The 22,649-nt window shown below is 33.6% G+C and overlaps 2 protein-coding genes across 4 annotated transcripts in view; both read right to left on the reverse strand.

The window, feature by feature from the left end:
• Positions 1–10,995, reverse strand: part of serinc2 (serine incorporator 2) — a 12,356-nt gene extending 1,361 nt beyond the window's left edge. Inside the window, exons 1-9 of the mRNA NM_001045182.1 lie at positions 10,926–10,995; positions 10,406–10,567; positions 9,797–9,984; positions 9,583–9,662; positions 8,743–8,880; positions 7,649–7,818; positions 4,577–4,667; positions 2,120–2,270; positions 1,237–1,455 (exon numbers count right to left, since the gene is read on the reverse strand). Coding sequence (NP_001038647.1) covers positions 1,237–1,455; positions 2,120–2,270; positions 4,577–4,667; positions 7,649–7,818; positions 8,743–8,880; positions 9,583–9,662; positions 9,797–9,984; positions 10,406–10,567; positions 10,926–10,964 — 1,238 coding nt within the window. The 5' untranslated portion in view covers positions 10,965–10,995. The remainder of the gene's footprint in view (positions 1–1,236; positions 1,456–2,119; positions 2,271–4,576; positions 4,668–7,648; positions 7,819–8,742; positions 8,881–9,582; positions 9,663–9,796; positions 9,985–10,405; positions 10,568–10,925) is intronic.
• A 1,967-nt stretch (positions 10,996–12,962) lies between these two features.
• The window catches only part of ftr55 (finTRIM family, member 55), a 157,405-nt gene continuing 147,718 nt past the window's right edge, over positions 12,963–22,649 (reverse strand). For 2 of the 3 annotated variants that reach the window (XM_073931605.1, XM_068215264.2), the window contains 4 exons: positions 18,585–18,680; positions 18,239–18,475; positions 18,008–18,155; positions 16,000–17,879 (listed from right to left, as the gene is read on the reverse strand). In XM_073931605.1, the coding sequence (XP_073787706.1) occupies positions 17,824–17,879; positions 18,008–18,155; positions 18,239–18,475; positions 18,585–18,680 (537 nt within the window). In that variant the 3' untranslated portion in view covers positions 16,000–17,823. Of the gene's footprint in view, positions 13,822–15,999; positions 17,880–18,007; positions 18,156–18,238; positions 18,476–18,584; positions 18,681–22,649 lie in introns of those variants that run through there. The other variant, XM_068215263.2, reaches the window with a different exon arrangement.

The raw sequence follows: 22,649 nt of genomic DNA on the forward strand, positions 1-22,649 counted from the left end.
GCTACAAAAATAAATCATATAAACAATCACTATTCAGTTTACTTCACTATTATGTCTCAAGCAAAAAAAATAATAATTAAATAACTCACTCAGTCTAATCTTCAAGAAGAGCCCACAGCTACTCTTGTCATGTTTTCTGGCTAACTTGAAATCGCTTTGCTTCTGTCTCCCGCTATCCTGATCCATTTGTTCAGTTTCATCTTCTCGAAATCTCTTTTGATTGATGATTAGGCTCATTAATAGATTTACTCATAGTTTTAAACATTTTTAATATGCTTGACTACCTCTGACATTTTTAAAATACAAATATTATTTAAGTAGACCACCATGCCATTCTTTATTTTAAAGTGGACTTTTGCTTTACCTTGCGCATGGTTACTACCGTCGTGTGTGCGCATACACACAATCCGCACAGCCTTCGCTTGTGGTCATTCACATGCCCTTGCACGCGCACATGCAGGTATTCACCACACACAAGCTTACACTGGATCCATTAAAATAACCACCAGAATGCAAAACATAAATATGACGTTTTCCGGAACAGGATGCGGCAAAATCTGGCTCAAATTAAGCACTGCCTATATTTATGGATTATTTGTAGTGTAGCTTCATTATTTTCAGTGATATTCTATCAGGTTTTTCAATGAAAATTCGCCCAGTTCAGTGCAACACAGAACTTAAAATGCAGTAATTACATGGAGAAAACAGTTTAAAAAAAACTGATAAACTTTTGAAGAGAGCTGTGAGCTTCCAAGTTTCAAATAAACAGAATTTGCGGTTTAATTCATCTGTTTGCCTATTGATTATCATCTTTTTTTTTTACTGAGGAATTTGCGAAAATAACTCCTTACCTATGATGCTCTACAAAAAATGCAACCAATCAGAGCAAGCATGGCACACCAAAATAAACAAAGCAACCACCTTTAACTCTGCACATTCAAATAAAGCTGCTCAAATGAGTCTGTCTTTAAAGTCCCCTCAATAGCTCCACAAATAAAAGTTCACCTTTTAAAGGTGTAATTCACCTTTAGTGATTTAGTTTGGTTTATAGTTTTAACCTCTTAAACAGTTTTTCAAATCCCTAATGCATTCTATATTGTGGAACAATTCATTTTCCAAAATGTAACTTGTCGACTCCATAAATGTAATTAATAATTGAACCATTTTCAAACTCCTTAAAAGATTTATATTTAAAACACTGAATATTGAAAAGCTGTACTATTTTAGGACACTCACTGGTACCAGTTGGTGAGGGTCATCATGATGTAGAGAGAGGCGAGAAAGAGAGAGAAATGGAAGAAAGAGTAGCCGTATGTGACACCGTCCTCTTCGTTATCCACAGCTCGTCTCACGCCATCCTCAGAGATGGCATCATTGGCATCAGAACTCGCCAGACCCTGAACCTCCTCTGTCTGCATGAGCTTATTCACTTGGCTGTTGTTTGAGGAACGAATGCTAGAAACAGAGAAGCAGCAAACACAAAAATACTATTTAAAACAAAATACACAAATAAAAAAATCAAATGGGCAGAGTAAGAGTTATGAGATCAATAGATTTATCATTTACATGTTTATGCCAAATATTACATTTCAAATAACATTAATAATAATAATAATAATAAATAAGCAATTGAATAAGTAAGCAAATAAAGCGAATAAGCATGTAATAAATACCATTTTAAACATGCAGACTTAAGAAATGTTGCATTACTCCATTTAACTTATCCCAATTAGTTTTTAAACACATTCTCAGATAATGTTATTCTTTTTTTAGGTCAAATTAAATTTTACCAACCAAAAAGCTTGTTCAATTAATTGAAATCATAAAAACCTATACTACTGAACATTTGCAATTGCATTTACACAATAATAAAAAAAACATTCTTCTTTTTTGATTTATTTTTCTTAAATACGCAGGGTAAAATAAACAAAATATCAAGGTAGAAATCATCTTTATTTTAATTATTTTAACTTTGCTTACTTAATTAGAAAAAAAAAATCATTATTATTAAAAAAATGGCTATTATTATTATTATTGCTTTATTTTATTATAATTTAAGTTATGATATTAAATCCTTCTTTGTTTCTGGCAGTGGTAAAAAAAAAAAAAAAAACCTTACCTGGCATACAGTGTGCACAGGAGGAAGATGACCAAACCCACAACGCTCTGGGCATCCCACCATTGTGTAAAGACACCAGGGGTGCTGGTAGGAGTGGGTGCTGCGGATTGGCCTTTGACTATACTTAACAGACTGGGGTTGCACTTACGGTCTGTAACCAGAGAGACATCATATAGGTTTAATTTATTTACAAGCACAAAAAAGGGCACAAAAACAGAGTAGTGCACTCGAATATGTACACTGTTTCTGTTATGCATTTTAAACATGCTAACTGGGCTGTAATGCAGTGGTTGTGTTAAGTAGAGCAATAAATGTGACAATTACGCAGAATTTCCATACAGCTCTCCACAGGGAAAAAGGTGCTTTCAACTAAAGTTACAATTGGCCAGGATGTAGCTAACGCATGTCATTGTTTCCATTCTGGCAACTCCATGTGTTTGTGTATGCCTTATTTCCCAGCACCCAATTATGCAGACAAACAAGCATTATCTAAAACATTCCAATGTCTTTCCAGAAACTCCTTTTTTCTTGAAGAACTTACTAGATACTACAATTTGATTTCTCAGTTTGGTCATGTTTGTTTGTTTTTCACATCAGCAACACATGGATAGTACATGGCAAGATCAATATAGATAAAAATACATATTCTAGAACAATGGTTCTCAAACTATGGTACATGTACCACAAGTGGTATGCAGGCTTCCCCTCTAGTGTTACTCGGAGGAATCGTTGAATAATTCAAGTAAAAAAAATTACCACACTTTTAACCCTTTGACGCGTACGATAACAACGATGTGATCAGGAAATTGATTTTAATAGAGTAAACTATTTATTTTATTTTCGTTTTTCTAATGTTTGTTATGTATTTTATCATCTGAGGTTATTTTCCACCCCATACTTGTAACAGTTGTTGGGGGAGTATCTCGTATTTTTATATTTCAATGCTGACAGGTATGGTTTAACCACTTGCTTCTGACACACATAGCCTTCTTTAACGAGCAGTAATCAGTTGCATGTATATACAAGTCATATATACATGCAACATATATTCCAAAATTTATCACACAGAGTTATGACATACGGTATAACCTATATTTATAAGGTCAAAGAAATATTTGCAGGTTTTGATGAATAGGCTACTTTATGATAATACTTTACATTTAAGTACAGCAGTTTTCTTTTAAGTTTTTAAGAACAGTGCAATTTTTAACAAACTTTTAAAGTCACATTTTAATTTAAACGTTAACATTATATATTATATATATATATATATATTTACCTGTAAGTGTGTTATTAACAACAACAACTTCATAATTCAGTGAGAAATTATACAAAAATATATGTTTAGGAACAGTTTTTAGCTTCATATGTTATAAATTAAAATTCCTTTATAGTTATTGATTTAAAACACAAATTAAATTACTCTCTACAGAAATCTATTCTAGTGTTTTGCTCATATATTCATGATGTTTGAGACAATTATTCATTGCATGCAAAATAATAAACGAATAGAAGACAATTATATAAACTGCAAAGGTAGAACAAACTAGGGTTTAGTAACTATTTCTATATTTTGTTAAGAAATTACAGTTTTTACTAAACTGGATTGGATTAAAGTATTATTTTTTTACTAGACAGTAAAGACAAAAAACCATAGCATTTATTATAGTTTTTAAAAAATACAAAAATAATTAATAAATTGTGATATTGCAGACAATATCAATATAATACATTTTTACTATTTAAAATTCTATTAAAAACTTAAACTACTATTTGAAAATGTAACAATATTACTTCATGCATAATATTATTGCAAACAACCACTAAAAATAAGAGAAATCGGTCACTAACCTCGATCATAGCCTCAGTCTCTCTTTGCTTGCGCATTCAAGTTTAATGACATTCCATCAGAAGGAGTGATAGTTAAAGAGAGGTTGTGTGCTGTAATCGGTTTGAGAACTACAGATAGTAGCTTATTTAAAACATAAAAAAACTCATAAAAGTTCAAAAGTCTTGTAAAATTCCAACTTTTTTTCCGCCTCAGTATTTCAATGAATGCTCCACAAATTTTTTCAACAAAAACAAAAATCAAAGAGCTGACTGGAGACACTGATTTCCACAGTATCTTTTTTACATTTTTTATCTCTTCAACAGTCTTCAAAACACCTTATTTTGTGTTAAGATCAAACAAATTTGAAAAACTTTGATGTTGATGGCAGGAATATGGAGAGTAATTTTCATTTTACGGGTTGGCTTTTTGCAAGGAGTAAAAATGGTTAATACAACTATATATACACATTTTGAATCTTGCAAAACACTAAATATGTTAACCTTTTATCTGAAAGTGTTTTTGCGAATTTCTTTTTATAGGTGAGGAACTAAATGTAGTTCAGAAATCTATTAAAATTCATTGAGAATTAAGAACAGCATGATATGGGATCTGGTTCTCAGACTTACTGGGGTTGTTGCTCATGGCAGACCATGTGAGATACATGGTGTAGAGAGAGATGAGGGACGCCTGGAGGAGACCAGAGCTTGGCTGAGCTTCCTGTGACATATATACAAAGCAAATATTCAGATTTTAAAAAAACATGTATAGCTCAGCATGTTATACTACTCTTGTATTATTTCAGAAAACGTTTTAAAGTAAATATTACTAAATGTACATGTCCACTGATGAGCAAATGAAAGATTGGGCTGGTGTTTCTGCTAGATTTAGTACACAAATCATATTTGTAATTGGTTTTCTAATTGGATGCTTTATGGTTGTTATACGAACCATCTGTGTTTATAAAACATTTTTATATTATTCTTTAAGAAATTAAAATACCATTAGGAGTATTGTATGGGAAAAAAATCAGTCATAAATATTTTGTGCTTAAATAAAATGAATGCATCTGTAATTATTAAACGTAAAGGGAAACGGAACATACCCATAACTTTAGGAGAGTACAATTCCAAAATCTGAGATTAGAACAGACACAGATACAACATTTGTTTGTTTGTTTGTTTGTAAACGACTTTTAAATTTTCTGATGTGTGGGTGTACGATGTGTGGGTGTAAACACGAATACAGTTTCACCATGGACAAGATAACCTGATTACGAGTACGACACTCCACTGTCAAAATTAAGTCACTGCTGTCACAGGTATTAATAAACAAGCGAGAGCCATCAATTGCAACCGTGCGCATGCGTAATGAGTAGGACTGTAACGATACACGATATAAAATCGAAATCGCGACACTCAGATCTACGATCCTGTGTCGCGGTGTGATAAGGGAGAATCGCGACACACCCCGTACCTTTCCAATAACGTCACGCGTGCCTGCAAAAGTTGAGCTAGTTGAAGAAGAACGTGAGGAAACACTTTTTTCCCGCTCGAAATTACGAGCACTGCTCCGTTTAAGCCCTCGCAATTAGCGTTTAACCTGGAGAGCTCGCATAGAGCTCTTAGTAAGGGACTGTCTGAATGTGTCAGGAATTTAAAAAACAAAACCAACTTAACCCCTCTTGACAACAGACAACGGCAGAAACATTGCCAGTGCTGTCAAAGCATTGTTGTTAATGTGGCTGCACAGAGAGGGATGGGCGTTCACCAGATGCCCCGACTCCTCTGCAGAGGAAACTTTTCTGTAACCGTGCTCTGCGCTTTCTGTTTAACCAGGAACTGTTTAAACTGTTTAAAGGCCAGGAAACAGGACAAAGCTTTCAGTTAAGATGAACAGTTTCTATAGTTATACTTTATTTATAGATAAAGGTATATGGCTCTGCATATAATCACTCTATCTTGCTGGAGTTTATAGCCGTTTCGCTTTACTTCAGGACGCATAATGCCGCTCTGAAGGTGTAATCGCTGTTTTAAGTTATCCAGAGCTGTATGAATGTACAAATCCTGAATATCACAATATTATTAAATATTACAATTGTAACAACACAGACAGCAACACTTATGCACAATCGATACCCAGCTGATTCATAAGAGGACCGCGCTTCTTCTCTTCTTTTTTCCTTGTCAACATAAAGGCAGTGAGATGCGCCTTGTTTTCGGCTTATAAAGCATGTATGCAGATTAATGCAATAGCATATTTAAACAACAAAACTGTTTACAAAAAGTCTACATAATCGCGCGTTGTTGTTGTCTTTTCATCACGCAGCGCGTGCACTTGAACCGCGAGGGAGAGAGAGGAAACCATCAGGACATATTCTTTAAAATAATGATTTCTATTAAAATGTAAAAGGTTTTGTTATTATAATAATAACAGCGGGGCATTAAATAATTGCATATTTTCCGTGGAGCGGGCAATTTGAGGAAGTCTGCGATTTTTATTTGACGGAAGAAAAAACATGATTGGAAAAAAACAGCCTATGCCGGTTGTTAAAAAGAATAAGTCAGTATTTTTGTTTTGTAATATAAATTAATTATTTAAATTAAAATAATTTAGGGCAGTCCTATTTATTTTATTCATTTTATTTAGATTATTCTGCTCTTCTGTGCTAAACACTGCAGGTGCGTGAAGATGCTCAGTTGTTCTGTTCTGTTATTAATATGCTAGCATATAAAAATAAATCAGTATTTTAAAATGCAATATTTAATGTGTCAGACACAAAATAGACACGTCAATTTGTTTAATATAAAATTAATAGTAATCTGACCAGTTAACCGTTAATAACCGATTAATGAGCGGTGGTTGTCTGTTAGCAAAATTAACCGAAATGAGCATCCCTAGTAGCCATTTAATTTACTTTTTCTATGTACAGTAAGAGAACTTGATTGAAAAAGATTTTTTAACATGCTTGAACCATCTACACTATGGAGTTTAGTTCTGTTTGGTTTTTCAAAAGTATTTTGTTACAAAGAAAACAAAAATGATATAATTTTATTTAATAAAAAATAGTTTTAAAAATCTTTTTTCCCCACCCCACACGAAAAAAAAATCGTGATACGAATCGAATCGTGGGTCAAAAATCGTGATACGAATCGAATCGTGGGTTTGGTGTATCGTTACAGCCCTAGTAATGAGACACTGAATCCAGACTAAAGTAAGTCCGCTGATCAAAACGGCTGGGCAGTCCAGCTCCGACACACCGTCTCAGGTAAGATTTTTGTTATTCCCTCTTTGAGAAATGTCAGTCGTGAGCTGTAATAAAGGTTTTGTATTCCAAATTTCATTGCGTGGTTCGGTGTGTTCTCAAAACACACCCAATAACACTCATATATTCTATCAGGGGACATTGATCTAGAAACCAGCTGTGGCTATTTGAATATTCTGTATTTATACTTTAAAAGTAATTCAACCAAATATGCATTTGAATGTATAGATATGGGCCTTACATCTTTCCAACTATAACTGAGTACAGTATATTATTATATTGACAGTGTGTCAAAAATACTCTCACTAAACTGAGCGGATTTCCTAAACTGATATAGTGGACAGGAAATGATAAGATGAAATAATAAAACTAATAAATAAAATAAACAACAAGAAATTACTTTGAAGCAAAAACAGCTTGGGGGTGTAAGACTGACCTGCACTTTTGGAAGGATAGCCACCACAGACACAATGATACAAAAGATCAGGTTAAGACTGATGAAGACTTTGTTTTCTGTGCAGTCATCTGGCTGGGTGTAGAAAATATAGAACAACACAACTGCAGCAAAGGCACAGATATAGTGCACCAATGTGAAACTGAGTAGGGCTGTGAAGAAAACACACATACAAAAACATTTAACATTTGCATGCATGCCTCTGTTTCTGTTTTTTTCTGAATATTGAGGAATTAAAAGGATTTGTAAAAGGCTAAGAGCAATTACAATAATTCTAAACAAGCTATTGTACAATAGTTCCCAATGAAATTTTAAATGTGACACCAGTTTGATTTTACAAAACGTGTTGTTTTATTTTTCAGCAATACAATTTTGACAAAAACCAGGTGTGACCCATTTCTGGAAAATATGATATTTAAAATCCATTTGCTCCAATAGCAAAACTAACTAACTAACTAACTGTCTGTCCATCTATATACACGCATATAGATTTGCGCATACATACACATATACTATATTGTTTTAGAAACATTCACCAAAATTAACTACTTTTATTTGAGTTAAATGGCAAGCTTGGATTAAACCAGCCAAACTACAGGATTCTCACTCCATAGTTAACTTAAAGAACATTTCAAGGACTTTACAGATCTGAATTAAAGGCCTTAATGTGGGAAAACAATTTCAAGTGAGTGAAAGGTTAAATTGTGTTTAATTGGAAGATATATACTTCTGATTTGCATAAAACTGAGGAATAAGCTGTGTTTAATACATTTAATACTGTATTCTAAAATGACCTGATTAAATAATTTAATGTTTTTTATTGCAAACAGCTTAGACTTGTGTAAGTAGATGTTTTAAGATATGTGAACATGCTCTAAAAAATTGTTTACATTATCTTAAGAAAATAAATTCAAAACTACAACAGATTATCACTAATTTTGATTAGTGGTCATTTTAGATTTTTAAGAACTCATGAGAACCCTGAAAGCTAGCTAAAGTCATTTTGATTTCACTTTTTCGTGGCAGTTTTTCAGTTTAGAAGCAAATACATGCAGAAACAATTCTGCTGAACATACCTGCATACCAGCATTTACTGTTCCCATCCTCTGCATTCTCCACCCACTTTTGGTTCCATGAATGAGCAAAATCGACCAGCAGAATGAGCTGGATCAGAATGAAGATGAAGGAGCCAACCACACCGAAGTAGTACCACACTGCAAAAAGAAATACAAGTTATGCAGTCTTTCCTTTTAGCAAAGAACTAATAAAACTCTGCCAGCAAATTGTAAGGAAATTAAGATTTTAGAGAGATGGTAGTAAACAATTTATAGTTAACAAAATATTTCTGAGCTGACAATCAATCAATTAATGAACAACATAAAATAAAATACATGCTACCAGGTTTATGTACTGAACTATACCTTATTTAACCATTTTGTCTTTTCCCTAAAATATCTTGGTTTTTGATGACAGTGTGAACCCTGCTTCACATACAAGATTATACAAAACCTAAGCGTCAACACAGGCAGGAAAGTGCTACATTAGACAAGTAGGTGCTGATTCACTGTGGTCTGTGATGCACCAAGAAACATCAGTGTTTACTCTACAAATGTGTTGTGGCCACATGGGTATCAGGTGTAAATGTCGACTGCTTAGAATCCCGTCTGATTTGACAACTAAAACGATTATCCCTCCTGAGAACCACAGAGCTCTGGAAAACAACCTACACTGTTGTGGATGTCAATAAAGAATGATTAGTATTTTATATAGCTAAAAAACTCACTGGCCATTGAATTAAACTTTTACGATAAAGAAAAAAAGTACAACAAAGATAAATATTAGGTATTCCAATTATCTAATAATCTATTATTATTATTATTATTAGACCTTATTTTCTTAAGCATTAGTTGATGTACCTGTGTTGAACATTCCATCTGGAATGAAGAAGGCTCCCACTGTAATTCCGACCAGAATCAAGAACTTGAAAAACCAGAAGCTAAAAAAAAAAAACAGGTCATGGGACATTACATAAAGCTTCCTGGTCAAAAGTAAAACCATTGTGCAAAAAAGGAATTCTCCATATCAAGCTTTCACCAGCAGAGTGCAGTAAAAAATAATAAAACTACATACCCATTTTGAATTGCAGCTCGTGGATCCTTGCTGCTTCTCACACGGATCATGATGATGGAGAAAAGGAAGAAGAAACAGGCCATGGCAAAGCACATTCTATAGACCGATTTATAGCCAACAATGACATCACAGTTCACCTTCCCTTCAAATCCAGGTATAGAAGAGCCTCCTTCACAAAATCCTGGAATCTATAAAAAATGAATAAATAAATAAATAAATGAAAAAATAAATTAATTCATTAATTAAAATAAAAATTACCAAGCGAATAATATTTTAAATCACCGTGATAACATAATGTGTGGAATTTATACATTTAAAAAAGTCAAATAAAAAGGAATAGTACCTCTCTTAAGTAAAATCTAAAAAATGAAATAATCTTGTCAATAACATAAAACACATCCATCCCAAATATTTAATGTTTATTAATTTCCTGTTTATGATAACTATTTGTAGTTTCTAAAGTATGATAGTAATAGGAAGAAATACAATTTACTTATATGTATATACCTATCTAATCTCTTGCTCTCTATTTTCAGGTCAGTTTAGACTGAACAGAACATATGCCATCATAAAACAGACCTAACAGGAACCATGCCTGCTATACCGTACCTTCTTTAGCTGTGTCTCCATGCCTGGCAGAATCATGATGATGGACACTATAGTGCCCAGCAGCAGGAAAAAGGAGAAGGCCAAGCGGGTCACAGTGGAGTTGTATGTTGAAGGGCAACATCCTGATAAAAGACACGGAGCAGAGCCGCACAAACACGACGCCTACAGGAGGAGAAAACGCAGAAACATTTTCAAACGCAACAAACATACCACATATTTCTCCGCCCAAATACAGTATTAAACGCAAACTTTATAAACAGCAAATATGGCATTACTGCATGATCTAAAACTTGAGGAATGCGTATTTCATTGTTTTATCAAAAATGTGTAACTTAACCTAACTTATTTTGTAAACAAAACACTCTCTAAACTTATAAACGGAACTTCTGTAGAAATCTGATGTGAAAGCTTCTGGAAAATCCATTGCTGTCTGTCTTTACCGGTTAAAACAAGACAACACAAAAAGACACAAGTTATTTAAGTAAAATAATTTCAGTTTAAAACATTATTTTGTACTTACGCAGCTCGCCAGCGAACACAGGGCCATACACGCACCCATAATGTCTGAAAACACACCGAAACTAAAGCAGAAACACGGAAGTCAATCTTTCCTCTTTTTTAATAACTGCTTGTAAAAACGGAGTGATGATTGGCTAGCAATACATCGCTGAACTGATAAACCAATCAGATACCGGTACAGAGTAATCGCTGTGGTAAAGATTTACCTATGATACACACTAGACGGCGCTGAGTCCCATAACATGTTTTTACAGTGCAGTGTTATCAAAATTAGCAAAACAAACATATTTTAAACATACCATATAAATGAAAAATTCGCAATATCTCAAAACAAGCGATAACATATTTATTACCACATAGATAATGTTTAAATCCATACATAAATTCTGCATTAACAACCAAACACTTTAAAATATACAAATATACTTACATACAGTTAAAGTCAGAATTATTAGCCCTCCTTTTAAATATTTTTTTCTTTTTTAAATATTTCCCAAACGATGTTAACAGAGCAAGGACATTTTCACAGTATGTCTGGTAATATTTTTTTTTTCTTCTGGAAAGAGTCTTATTTTCTTTATTTCAGCTATAGAATAAAGGCAGCTGTTAATTATTTTAATATTTTTAAAAATATAAGCCCCTGCAGAACAATCCATCTGCAGAACAAACTATCATTATACAATACTTTGCCTAATTACCCTAACCTAGTTAACCTAATTAACCCAGTTAAGCCTTTAAATGTCACTTTAAGCTGTATAGAAGTGTCTTAAAAAATATGTAGTCAAATATTATTTACTGTCATCATGGCCAAAATAAAATAAATCAGTTATTCGAAATGAGTACTTAAAACTAATATGTTTAGAAATGTGTTGAAATCTCTGTTAAACAGAAATTGGGGGGAAATAAACAAGGGGGCTAATAATTCAGAGGGGATAATAGTTCTGACTTCCACTGTATATAAATATAATATACAAAGCAAATATACAATGCACAGAAATGCTGCTGAATGTTAAAAGACCTTGGATAAATAGCAGTTCTAATAATCCAGTCTGATAATGTTTTGAGCAAAATAAATCAAATTTAGCTACACATTTTTTCATTTGTTTTATATTTATTTCAAGTTTTCTATCACTTTCTTTCAGTTTCACACAGATGTTATGGAGCATGCATTTAAGCAGTTGGTATGATTTGGAAAAAAAAATCTGTTATATTTAAAAGTTTAAAAGTGCAAATAGATGTAAATTAATATGCTAAACATTCTCAGAAAATGCTATAGATTAGCTTTCTCTACATAGGCCTACTTAGAAAAGAATACTTTGACAAAATATGTACACTATAACATGCCTCTGAATAATAGTTAATCACTTAAAGGTACCATTAATGTATTGTTTTCAGACACATAATTTTGTAAAATAAATAAACAAATAAAAATAACTGCTGATTTGCTGAATGCACTATGGAGGATGAAACCTGCAAAACACAATAAAAATAAATACACAAATATAAAAATGTAAATAAGTAAATAAATTAATAAATTTATGCATAAATAAAATAATAAATAAATAAATATGCAAATAAATAAATAAATGAGTAAATGAATTCATAAATTCATGCACAAATAAAATAATAAATAAATAACTATGCAAATATTTTTTTTATAAAAAAATTTTCACAAATACCTGCATAGATAAATATATAAACAATTAATAGTGCAAGCAGGTAAATAATTAAATATTAAATATTCAGTTTAACATTTTTTTTATTCCCTTAACATTCCTGTTATTAATTTCATTATTTACCTGCCCACACTATTAAATATTTTTAATATTTATTAATTCATTCATATGCAGGAGTTTGTGTATTTTTTATTATATACTTTTATTTATTTATTTATTTATTTATTTATTTATTTATTTATTTATTTATTTATTTATTTGCATATTTAATTAATTATTTATTTATGGACGAATTTATGGATTATTTACTCATTTATTTATTTATTTATTTGCATATTTATTTATTTATTGTTTTTGCAGGTTTTGCCCTAAATAATGCACAGACATTTATAATAAAATAAAAGTAATTGCAATTGCATTTTATTTTAACATGTTTGTTTTTACAGTATAGATTTAGAATAATGAAGCTAAATCTTTATTTGTCTCAAGGGTATGAGGATTTTCAGTATTTCTATTTCAAACCATTATTAGGCTTAGGCTGTTTCTGGCATAAATCTTGAATGTTATTTCCATTAAAATTAATTTAAATTGAATGATTATAAAAGTAACTATTACATTGGAATGATTTAATTTTTAATGATTATAAACATAACATCACATCAGTTATGTAACATTATGTTATCCATCATATCAAAATGTTACATTAGCAAAGCTTTACTGATGATTCATAACCAACCACGAACCCAAGATAGAGAGGCTTAGTGAATGTGGTCCTGACTCTGTAGATGTGCCTCACGGTGTCAGAAACACTATAGAAGGTCAGAGTTCCTGCATTGTGATCCACAAACACTCCGATTCTACAGGAACTGGATGGTACGGGGAGTTCAATCACTTCACTGTTGTGCCAGAATACGAAATTTAATGAAGAGCAAAACAAACTCCATGACTGATCATTACACCCAAATCTATTCTCCTTGCTATGTCCCTTCCTGCTGATGCTCTTATATGACACTGATATTTGCACACTATTATTCCACTCAACCTCCCAGTAACAGCGTCCACAAACACTCTCTTTACCCAACACTTGAAAACATTTATCAAATCTGTCTGGATGATCAGGATGTGGCTGTGGAGTGGCTGTGTAAGTCACCGCTCTGTTCCCTTCAGACAGACAGAGATTCCTATGTGCAGTGTTTGGATCCAAGGTCAGTTGGTGTGAATCTAGTAGAAAAAAAAAAATATTTATATATATATATATATTATTTAATTATTTGATTTTCAACTTTATTTACAAAAAAAAAAAATCATTATTTAAATGATTCAAATATAAAACCAGCACATATTTCAATTAAGCAAAGCAAATTTGCATGTGGTAAAGTATGGTAAAACATTATAATCTGTGCTCTGCATTTAACCCATCCAAGTGCACACACACACATACACACACACATACACGTGCACACACACACCATAAGCACACACCCAGAGCAGTAGACAGCTATTGCTGCAGGAGCCAGGGAGCATTTGGAGGTTCGGTAGCTCACTCAAGGGTCTCAACCTCAATTGTGATATCAAGGGTAGAAATAAGTGCTGGTCCTTCCAGAGCTCGGTATTCCACTTAATCCTTGCTGGACAATCCCTGACCTAAGACTTGAACCTGCAACCTTCAGCTTACAATTGGAACTCTATCCATTTGGCCATGTATTTCCAACTGCAGGTCTTGACAAGGTCTAAATTGTTTAAGGTGCATTCAAACAGTCTCAACTTGATGTGTGGAACACAGCAAACAAACTTGCCTGACAGACTCTCATTGGGGGTCTGACTCTGTCCAACGACCAGCTATTGGCTTGATGTGTTCCAGCCATAACCGAATGACTGGGTGATGTAAAGTGTTACAAAATTAAACAGAAGAGTCACCAGATATTAAATCCAGACACAAGTGAACAAAAATTTAACATGTCATTACAGTGGAAATAGTAATGCATCATATCAAATCAGTTACAAGATCCCTGAATTTTAATATCAGATGGAACAAAGGCAGATGTTCTCACAATTTAAGCATTGTGTTTACATTTACCCTGATCTTTGCTGTTCAACAGTGAAGAAAAAGTTATTAAAGCTCTCACACTAAAGTTTCTGACAAAGAAACCCTGTTCATAACAATCAAATTCTAAACTTTATACTCCAAGTAAGAGAGTATGCGCAAGGATATAGACGAAATGGTGCAATGTGAAGTTTTCCATGCAATGCTGCATGAACCGCTTGTCACAAGTATCCAACTTGCCTAAAACACACTTCTGCCTGGAAGCACGAGGAAGACACATCTAGAAGTTTCTGTAAGACATCCGGACTTACACTGAATGTTCCCCAAGTCAATGTAGCCATTCAACTTAGCTTTTCATTTGTTTTGGAGGTTGTTTAAAAGCCTGCTTCAACACAAGGTTTTCTCACAAGGGAGTTGAGTTATTAAATAGGTCGAAACCTAAAAACTATTTTAAGGTAAATTTCAAAGATCCACAGTTCATAGCATTTGAGGACATTTTCATGGGAGCTGAAAGTCCCTTCATACATTTGCTATGTTAAGTAATCAGGATGTGTCTCTTCTGCTTAATTGGTGTAAAAGTAAGTCGGTCCGTGTCTATTGGTTTATGAAAATTGTTTGTTACCGTTCATCTGCTGTTGCCAGGAGGAGGCAGAAGAGAGAGAGGATTACTCAAAAATTATGTTTGCTGTTTGTTTAAACTACTTATTTAGTTTAGTTATTATTATTTAGTTATTATTACAACTTATTTAGTTGAAGGTGGCTTTATTGTTTTATCGTTGTTAAAAAAAAACTAAAAAGTAAAATTAATTATTTCATATTGCCCCAACACAAATCCGAATGATTGATAAGTTTGGCTGAGTGATGACACATCATGAAAATAAATCTATATTGCATTGGTCGATATATAAATAAGATGTTAGCTCTGTGTTTTGTCATTTGTACTTTTTCAGTAATGCCCAATTCAGTCTATTTTCAACCTGATTTTTAAATTCCAACTTTGTTTTGCAATTTGCACTTTTCAGAAAGATTTGCCCAAAGTGTTATCTCACATTTAGTGTTGTGCAGGATGTGTCCCCAACAATATCCAACAACTGAAATGTCAATAATTGAATTGCCTTCAAAATAAAATAAAGTCACCTCTTAGTAACCTGGACAAGCAGAAAGGGTTAAATGGCATTCTCTTCTCCGGTCCTTCCTCCCTCAAACACATAAGGGCTCAAACACTGTCAAGTGACTGTCAGCAGTAGTTATATTTTGATGTTAGACGTGTGAAAATAAGGAAATGTTCAAGTCCTCCCTCACTGAATAAGGCATACACATAATGAGCAACTTTTCTTCTTCTTTTTTTTTTTTTTAAGAAAGGTGCAAGTCATTTGAAGTCGAGCTTGCTATGAGTCCACCATAATAATATTAGGCTGTGCAATTAATCTAAATTTATTTTCTATTTTGGCCTCCATGATTATGAAAAACTTATGATAATTAAGATAAAAGGGTTAAATTGTTTCACATGTCAAAATTTTTCTACATTCATACCTTCTCAAAGTCCGATTGCAGTAAAATCACGTAAAGTGACTTTTGCAGCATGGGATTGTTATTTGTGTTCAAAGTCTTTTATTCATGATTTTAAAAGCATGAAAGAGAATTTGTGCTGTATGACAAGTTGTGTTACATACCTTAACTTACAAAAGCCTATCCAAGTTTCCCCATTTTGGAACAACAAATGATAACTTCACTTCTTGTTGATCATTTGGTATCAGAGATGGCTTTTTTGAAAGGCAAAGGCCTCTAGATTACGCATATTTTACCAAAATAAAATATGATCATGCCTTGATTTTTAATTATTTGATTAGGACAGTAAGGTCTGACTTTGCTAAGACAAAAGTCTTGTCACTTAAGAGAAAAACATATACAGTATAGAATATAAAGTCATGGTGCAATGGAAAAAGAATATATAACGTGTATGACTCCCATGAGCTTGGAGGACTGCATCCATACATCTCTGCAATGACTCAAAAAATGTGTTAATAAAGTCATCTGGAATGGCAAAGAAAGCGTTCTTGCAGGACTCCCAGAGTTCATCAAGATTCTTTGTATGCTTCTTCAATGCCCCCTTCTTCGTCTTACCCCAGACATGCTTAATAGGGTATATGCCGAAGCATGCTATTAGGACTTTTAATTTTCCAGTAACCTGGATTAAGCCCTTACAGGGAACTGTTTGCCATTGCAAAAACGGCACGTTTAAGGTCTGTTTTCTTTAAAAATCAGTGATTTCCACTGGCTGAGTGATATCCGATATAAAGTGGGTCTCAGATTGTACAAGAAGCACTGCATTAAATTATACATTTTCTCCCGACATATATTTAAAATATGAGCATTTATTTTACCCCAGTATATTAAATGGAGCTTCTGCGCTAGCCTGCCGAATCTGACGGGCGAGTGCGTGTAAACGGCTTTTTGACTCGTTTTACGCTTGAGCAACTAAATGAATGCCAGAGTCTATTTAACTGGTTGTATTTTAACTACATTACAACATCAATGCCGTTAAAGGTGTTGTTTAAAATGGAAAAAAAAAACTAACAATAACAGGTAACCGGAAGTTTATCAGTATGGGAACAGCACTAGCTCGGCATATACCCTATAATGTTCATGTCTGGTGGCTGGTCTAGCCAATGCTGGAGCGCATTGACCTTCTTTGCTTTCAGGAACTTTGATGTGGAGGCTGAAGTACGAGAAGGAGTTTTATCCTGCTGATGAATTTGCCCTCCCCTGTAATTTGTAATGTAGTAGGCAGCACAAATGTCTTGATACCCTAGGCTGTTGATGTTGCCATCCACTCTGCAGATTTCTCGCACGCCACCATACTGAATGCAACCCCAAGCCATGATTTTTTCTTTTCAAAACTGGACTGATTTCTGTGAGAGTCTTGGGTCCATGTGGGTTCCAATACGTCTTCTGCAGTATTTGAGATGATCGGCATGCAGTTCAACAGATGATTCATCAGAAAAATTTACCTTTTGCAACTTTTCTAAATGATCAACTAGATGTCAAGTTATAATTTGTTGCCCTTACAACTGGGATTGACGACAAGACTATTGTCAGGTAGTGTATGTGCTCTAGGACATTGTCCCCACCAATGTCAAGAGCAAATCTACGCCTTTAGTGTTGTACTTGTTTTCTTGTCACTTACACAGAAGAAATTCCTCTCTGGTCTTGGGAACAATGTCGCTGTGTGTGACTGGAAATTAGAGAAAAAAAAGAAGAAAAAAATCATGATGTGCAACTTTTTAGTACAGACTAAATTTATTATGATTTTCCACTATTCTCTTCCAAACAGTTTTAGATTATAAATGTCCAGTAATTTACCAGATATCTTTTTCCTTTCTTCTTTGCAGAAAGCCTCCATTTTCTGTTTCAGATGACAGACAGATTTTCTCACACCATTGAAGGAAAAGAAGAAATCGAAAGTGAGGTTGTCTGTAAAGTCAGGAACAGCTGAGAGAGACTTCAGATTCTGCAGAAAGACAATAAAAATGACATTACGACCCATTATTCCTGACATTACCTGTACCTAATAAACTGAATATGAACTAATACCTGAAGAAAACGGATATGATTGCAGTCAGTGTGTGAAAGCTGCTCTAATTCAGTGTTTGTCCGCTTCAGATGATCAATCTCTTGCTTCAATCGCTCCATAAGTCCTTCAGCTCGACTCACTGCAGCCCTTTCTTGATCTCGGATCTGCTCTGTCAACTCTGAACAACTTCTCTTAATAAAGCAGATCAGTTCTGTGAAGACCCTTGTACAGTCCTCCACTGTTGTCTGTGTAGAACGCTGTTAAGACACACATCATATTCACACTTACTGTGAGCTATAGTGAGCTTCAGTGAGATTGGAATATCTTCAGCTCTGAAGAGGCGTTCAAACTTCTGTCCAAACTCACCTTATGAGACTCAATAGCTTCTCTCAGCTGCTTAATGGCTTTCTGTTTCTGCTCAGTTCTTTCTTTGATTGCTCTCTGTTTCTCCTTTAAACGACTCTGTTAGACAAATATGGTCAAACATGAGCTGTCTGTTTTAATATTCTTACAGCACACCAGGTAAGTTTGATGTATAGTGATTGAACAGTGTTACACATGAATTGTAAATATGAACCACAACTTACACTATTACCTAATGTTTTGAGACATCCGCCTTTATGAACATAAACTTTAATGACATTACAATCTTAGTCCTGAGGGTTTCATGCAGTTGACCCACAATTTTTTATTTTTTTTTTATTTTTTTAATTTTTTTTGACATAACAGCTTCAACTCTTCTGGAAATTCTCTCCACAAGGTTTAGGAGTGTGTTTGACCACTCCTCTAGAGGTGCATTTGTGAAGACAGACACTGATGCGAGACGATTCATCCTAAATTTGTTCTATTGAGTTGAGCTCAGGACTCTCTGCAGGCCAGTCAATTTTTTCAAACTTGCCGTTTCTCCTTTAAATGACTCTGATTGCTCTCTGTTTCTCTTTTAAATGACTTTGTTAAACAAATATGGTCAAGTATAAGCTGCCTGTTTTTATTTTTCTTACAGAACACCAAGCAAGTTTGAATTAGTGTTGTATAGTGATTGAACAGTGGTTAAACATGAATTGTAAATATAATACACTTTTGGCTAATGTTTTGGGACATCTGCATTTATGAACATGAACTTTAATGACGTTGCAATCCTAATCCTGAGGGTTACATGATTGCGGACGAGCAGACTTGGCTCACAGTCAGTGCTCTAATTCATTCTATTTGTGTTAATTTGGGTTAAGTTCAGGACTCCACAAGTCAGTCAATTTCTCCACACCAAAATTGCTTATCCATGTCTTTATGGGCCTTGCTTTTTGCACTGGTGTGCAGTTATGGTGGAACAGGAAGGGAATGTGCCACAAAATGTTCTTACTAAGTTGAGATCATGATATTGTCAAAAATGTATTAGTGTGCTAAAGAAATAAGGGTTCCTTTACACTGGAACTAGAAGCCAAAACCAAACTCATATAAAAAATACAACCCTAAACATATAATACAGTCAGGCTCTCCACCCAGACTTGTCCATCACATTGACAGACAGAGATGAAGGATTCATCACTCCCGAGAACATGTCTCCTCTGCTTCAGAGTCCAGTGGAGGTATTGATATGCTATTGATGCCTTGCTTGATTTCACAGAGCTCCTGAGAACAACCCATTCTTTTACAAATGTTTGTAGAAGCAGTTTACTAGGTACTAGGTGCTTGATTTTATACAACTGTGGCCATGGACATCATTGGAAATCCTTAATCCAATGATTCGGAGGGGTGTCTCAAAACTTTGCCAATATAAAGTGTATACATTAACATTATAACACTATACATATAACATTGTGTTGTCGTAATTATTCCCATGTATCTTATGATATTGAAAATTTGATGGAAAATTAAAAATTACCTTCGATGCAATGTGTAACACACATCTATATAAACATCCAGAGTTTAAAAGAGGTGGTCCACAGTGTGTTTTTAAGGCTTGGTTGTGTTTATAAGATGCAAGCAACGTGTGCTCATGCTTCATTTGTAAAAAATAAATCACATTATTTTTTCATATATCTTACTTTGATTATATACAGTTACTCAGCTAACATGAAAACGACTGTCAGATTTTTTAGTTCCTCTGAAAGGCCCACCCTAAAGCTCTAATTGGTCAGCTAACATAATGTGCTGTGATTCGTGGATTGGCTCTGTCACCGTACGTGTCACACCCCTACAAGCATGCGCTTTTGCGCTGTGTAACCAGTCATTCAGGGGTGCGTTTCCAAAACAACAACAAGGTAATTCACAGCTGAACTATCATAGTACGACACAATGTTTGGAAAAAGAATGATGTGGTGACAAGCGTTTCTCAAAAGCCAGTTTCTGTGTCGCAAATCCATCGTTTGAACAATGTTAGTTATAAACAAAATGACCATAATGATACAATGATGCTCTAAACAGAGTGGTAACAAGTTCTTTAGAGAGGAACCCCATTATTTCTTTGTGCAAATTATATTGTTTTACACACACAGGCATTTTAAAAATATATTCCTTTTGATAAATACATGCATTCGTTTTCCATATAAATTAAAATATACGTAAATGGCACATATGGGGCCTGTGTTTCCTTTACACATAATATTGAGAACATTACATAATATATTCTAAAACAAAAAATCACTTACAAAAGCTAACACGTATTCTAATATCATATATAAATCATATAAATAAATAAATAAATAAATAATGAGGTGATTAATTAATAAATGAAATTTCATATTTATTATTCATTAGGAAATAAAAAAAAATCCTACTTTAATAATAATAATAATAATATAAAAATATTATTTATGATATTGATTGTTATTATTATTATTATTATTATTATTATTATTATTATTATTATTATTAAGTAGGATATATATATATATTTTTTGAAAGGTTTATTTTTACAATTTGACACATGCAAACTACTGCAGAAATTTTCTAACCAACAAGTCCATGTCATAATCTGTACAGTACAATTACTTAAAAAAATAACCTACTATAAATTAAAAGCATTAAGTTATGTTTTTTTTTTTTGCATTCACAAGCTTAGGAAACGTAACATAAATTCTGCTTTTATATAATAGATCACCAATACTGTAGCTTTCGCTATGAGGCTGTGTTCAAAATGACATCAATGTTTTCAAAGTGCACTGTGAAGGGAGTGCAATTGTAAACATGAAGATCGCTAAATCTGAACTGTAAAAATACTTTGAAAGCAAATTACACCCGAGAGTGATGACTTTAATGCATTTTTTTAAATAATTTTAAGTTTAAATGTTAGAATGTTCTAATTGAATATAGGGCATAGGGGGAATAACTGGGAATAGGACACACCCAGAAACTATGTTTCTAACTACAGCTCCACAGGTGTAGTTGCAACATAGAAGTTTGCAACGCAGTTTGCGAAATAAATTTTGGAAACGCCAAATTAACAAACTATTCTTGTGACAACGGAACTTGCGACCTTAGTTGGCTAAAGATGTTTTTTGTAAATGCACCCCAGAGCAGCTGTTAGCTGCATTAGCCACCTGAATAAGACAGAAAAAAAATAAAAAATGAAGAGAACACAGGTGAAACTCACACCTGCTCTCTAAAATAAAATCTGACAAGTGTTTTTCACATATATTCGGAATACGCAGGTGTGAGAAATATAAAATGTTCTCATATTATTTGAGATTTAGAGAGACCCTTTGAGATGGAGAGACCCTGCAGTGCTGGTGAAGATTCTGTGTGTTTACAGCAGTTTTGTGGCTAAATACGAATTTGTAGCTAAATTGTTAGCGGTTCCAAACAGCATTTCCCATTGTTTACATCCTTGTCTATGTCCTTGCTACAACATACCATTAATGCTAGAAACTGTGCAAATAATAGATAAATTTTAACAAGTAAAAATACTTACAGGTTGTGGCTCACAATCCACAGTTTCATTTATTGGACAAGAGTTTAGACTAATCTAGCACTGAACTGGGATAGATTCTGGAAGCTGTTCTTTGTCAAGTGCTATCTATATATTTTTATAATTCTCTGGAATATAATTTAAAATTTTATTGTAAGCACTTCTCTCTTAGTGTTGTGTCCTGTGGAAGCCTAAATACACAAACAGAACAAGCTATGCGTTTGGATTAAATTTTAACTTTCTATGCTATAACATTACAGAACCTCTGGCCACGCCCCTTCACTGCGCAAGGTGTGTGCACAGAGCTAACACTGTAAAACCAATGTCTCCCTCTGTCTCCCTTTGCACTGAACTTTGAGCATATCACATTCAGAGATGTTGTTTATTTTCACACATCAACTGAAGTTTAACAAATGATATCGTAGTGGACCACACATTTAAATCTGAATGTGCACCGTGTTTGACCCTATTAATTCCCAAAAGAGTTGACTCAGAGCCATTTATATGAATTGTCTTGTTTTCAA

Source organism: Danio rerio, chromosome 19, assembly GCF_049306965.1.
Source record: "Danio rerio strain Tuebingen ecotype United States chromosome 19, GRCz12tu, whole genome shotgun sequence".
Lineage (NCBI taxonomy): Eukaryota > Metazoa > Chordata > Actinopteri > Cypriniformes > Danionidae > Danio > Danio rerio.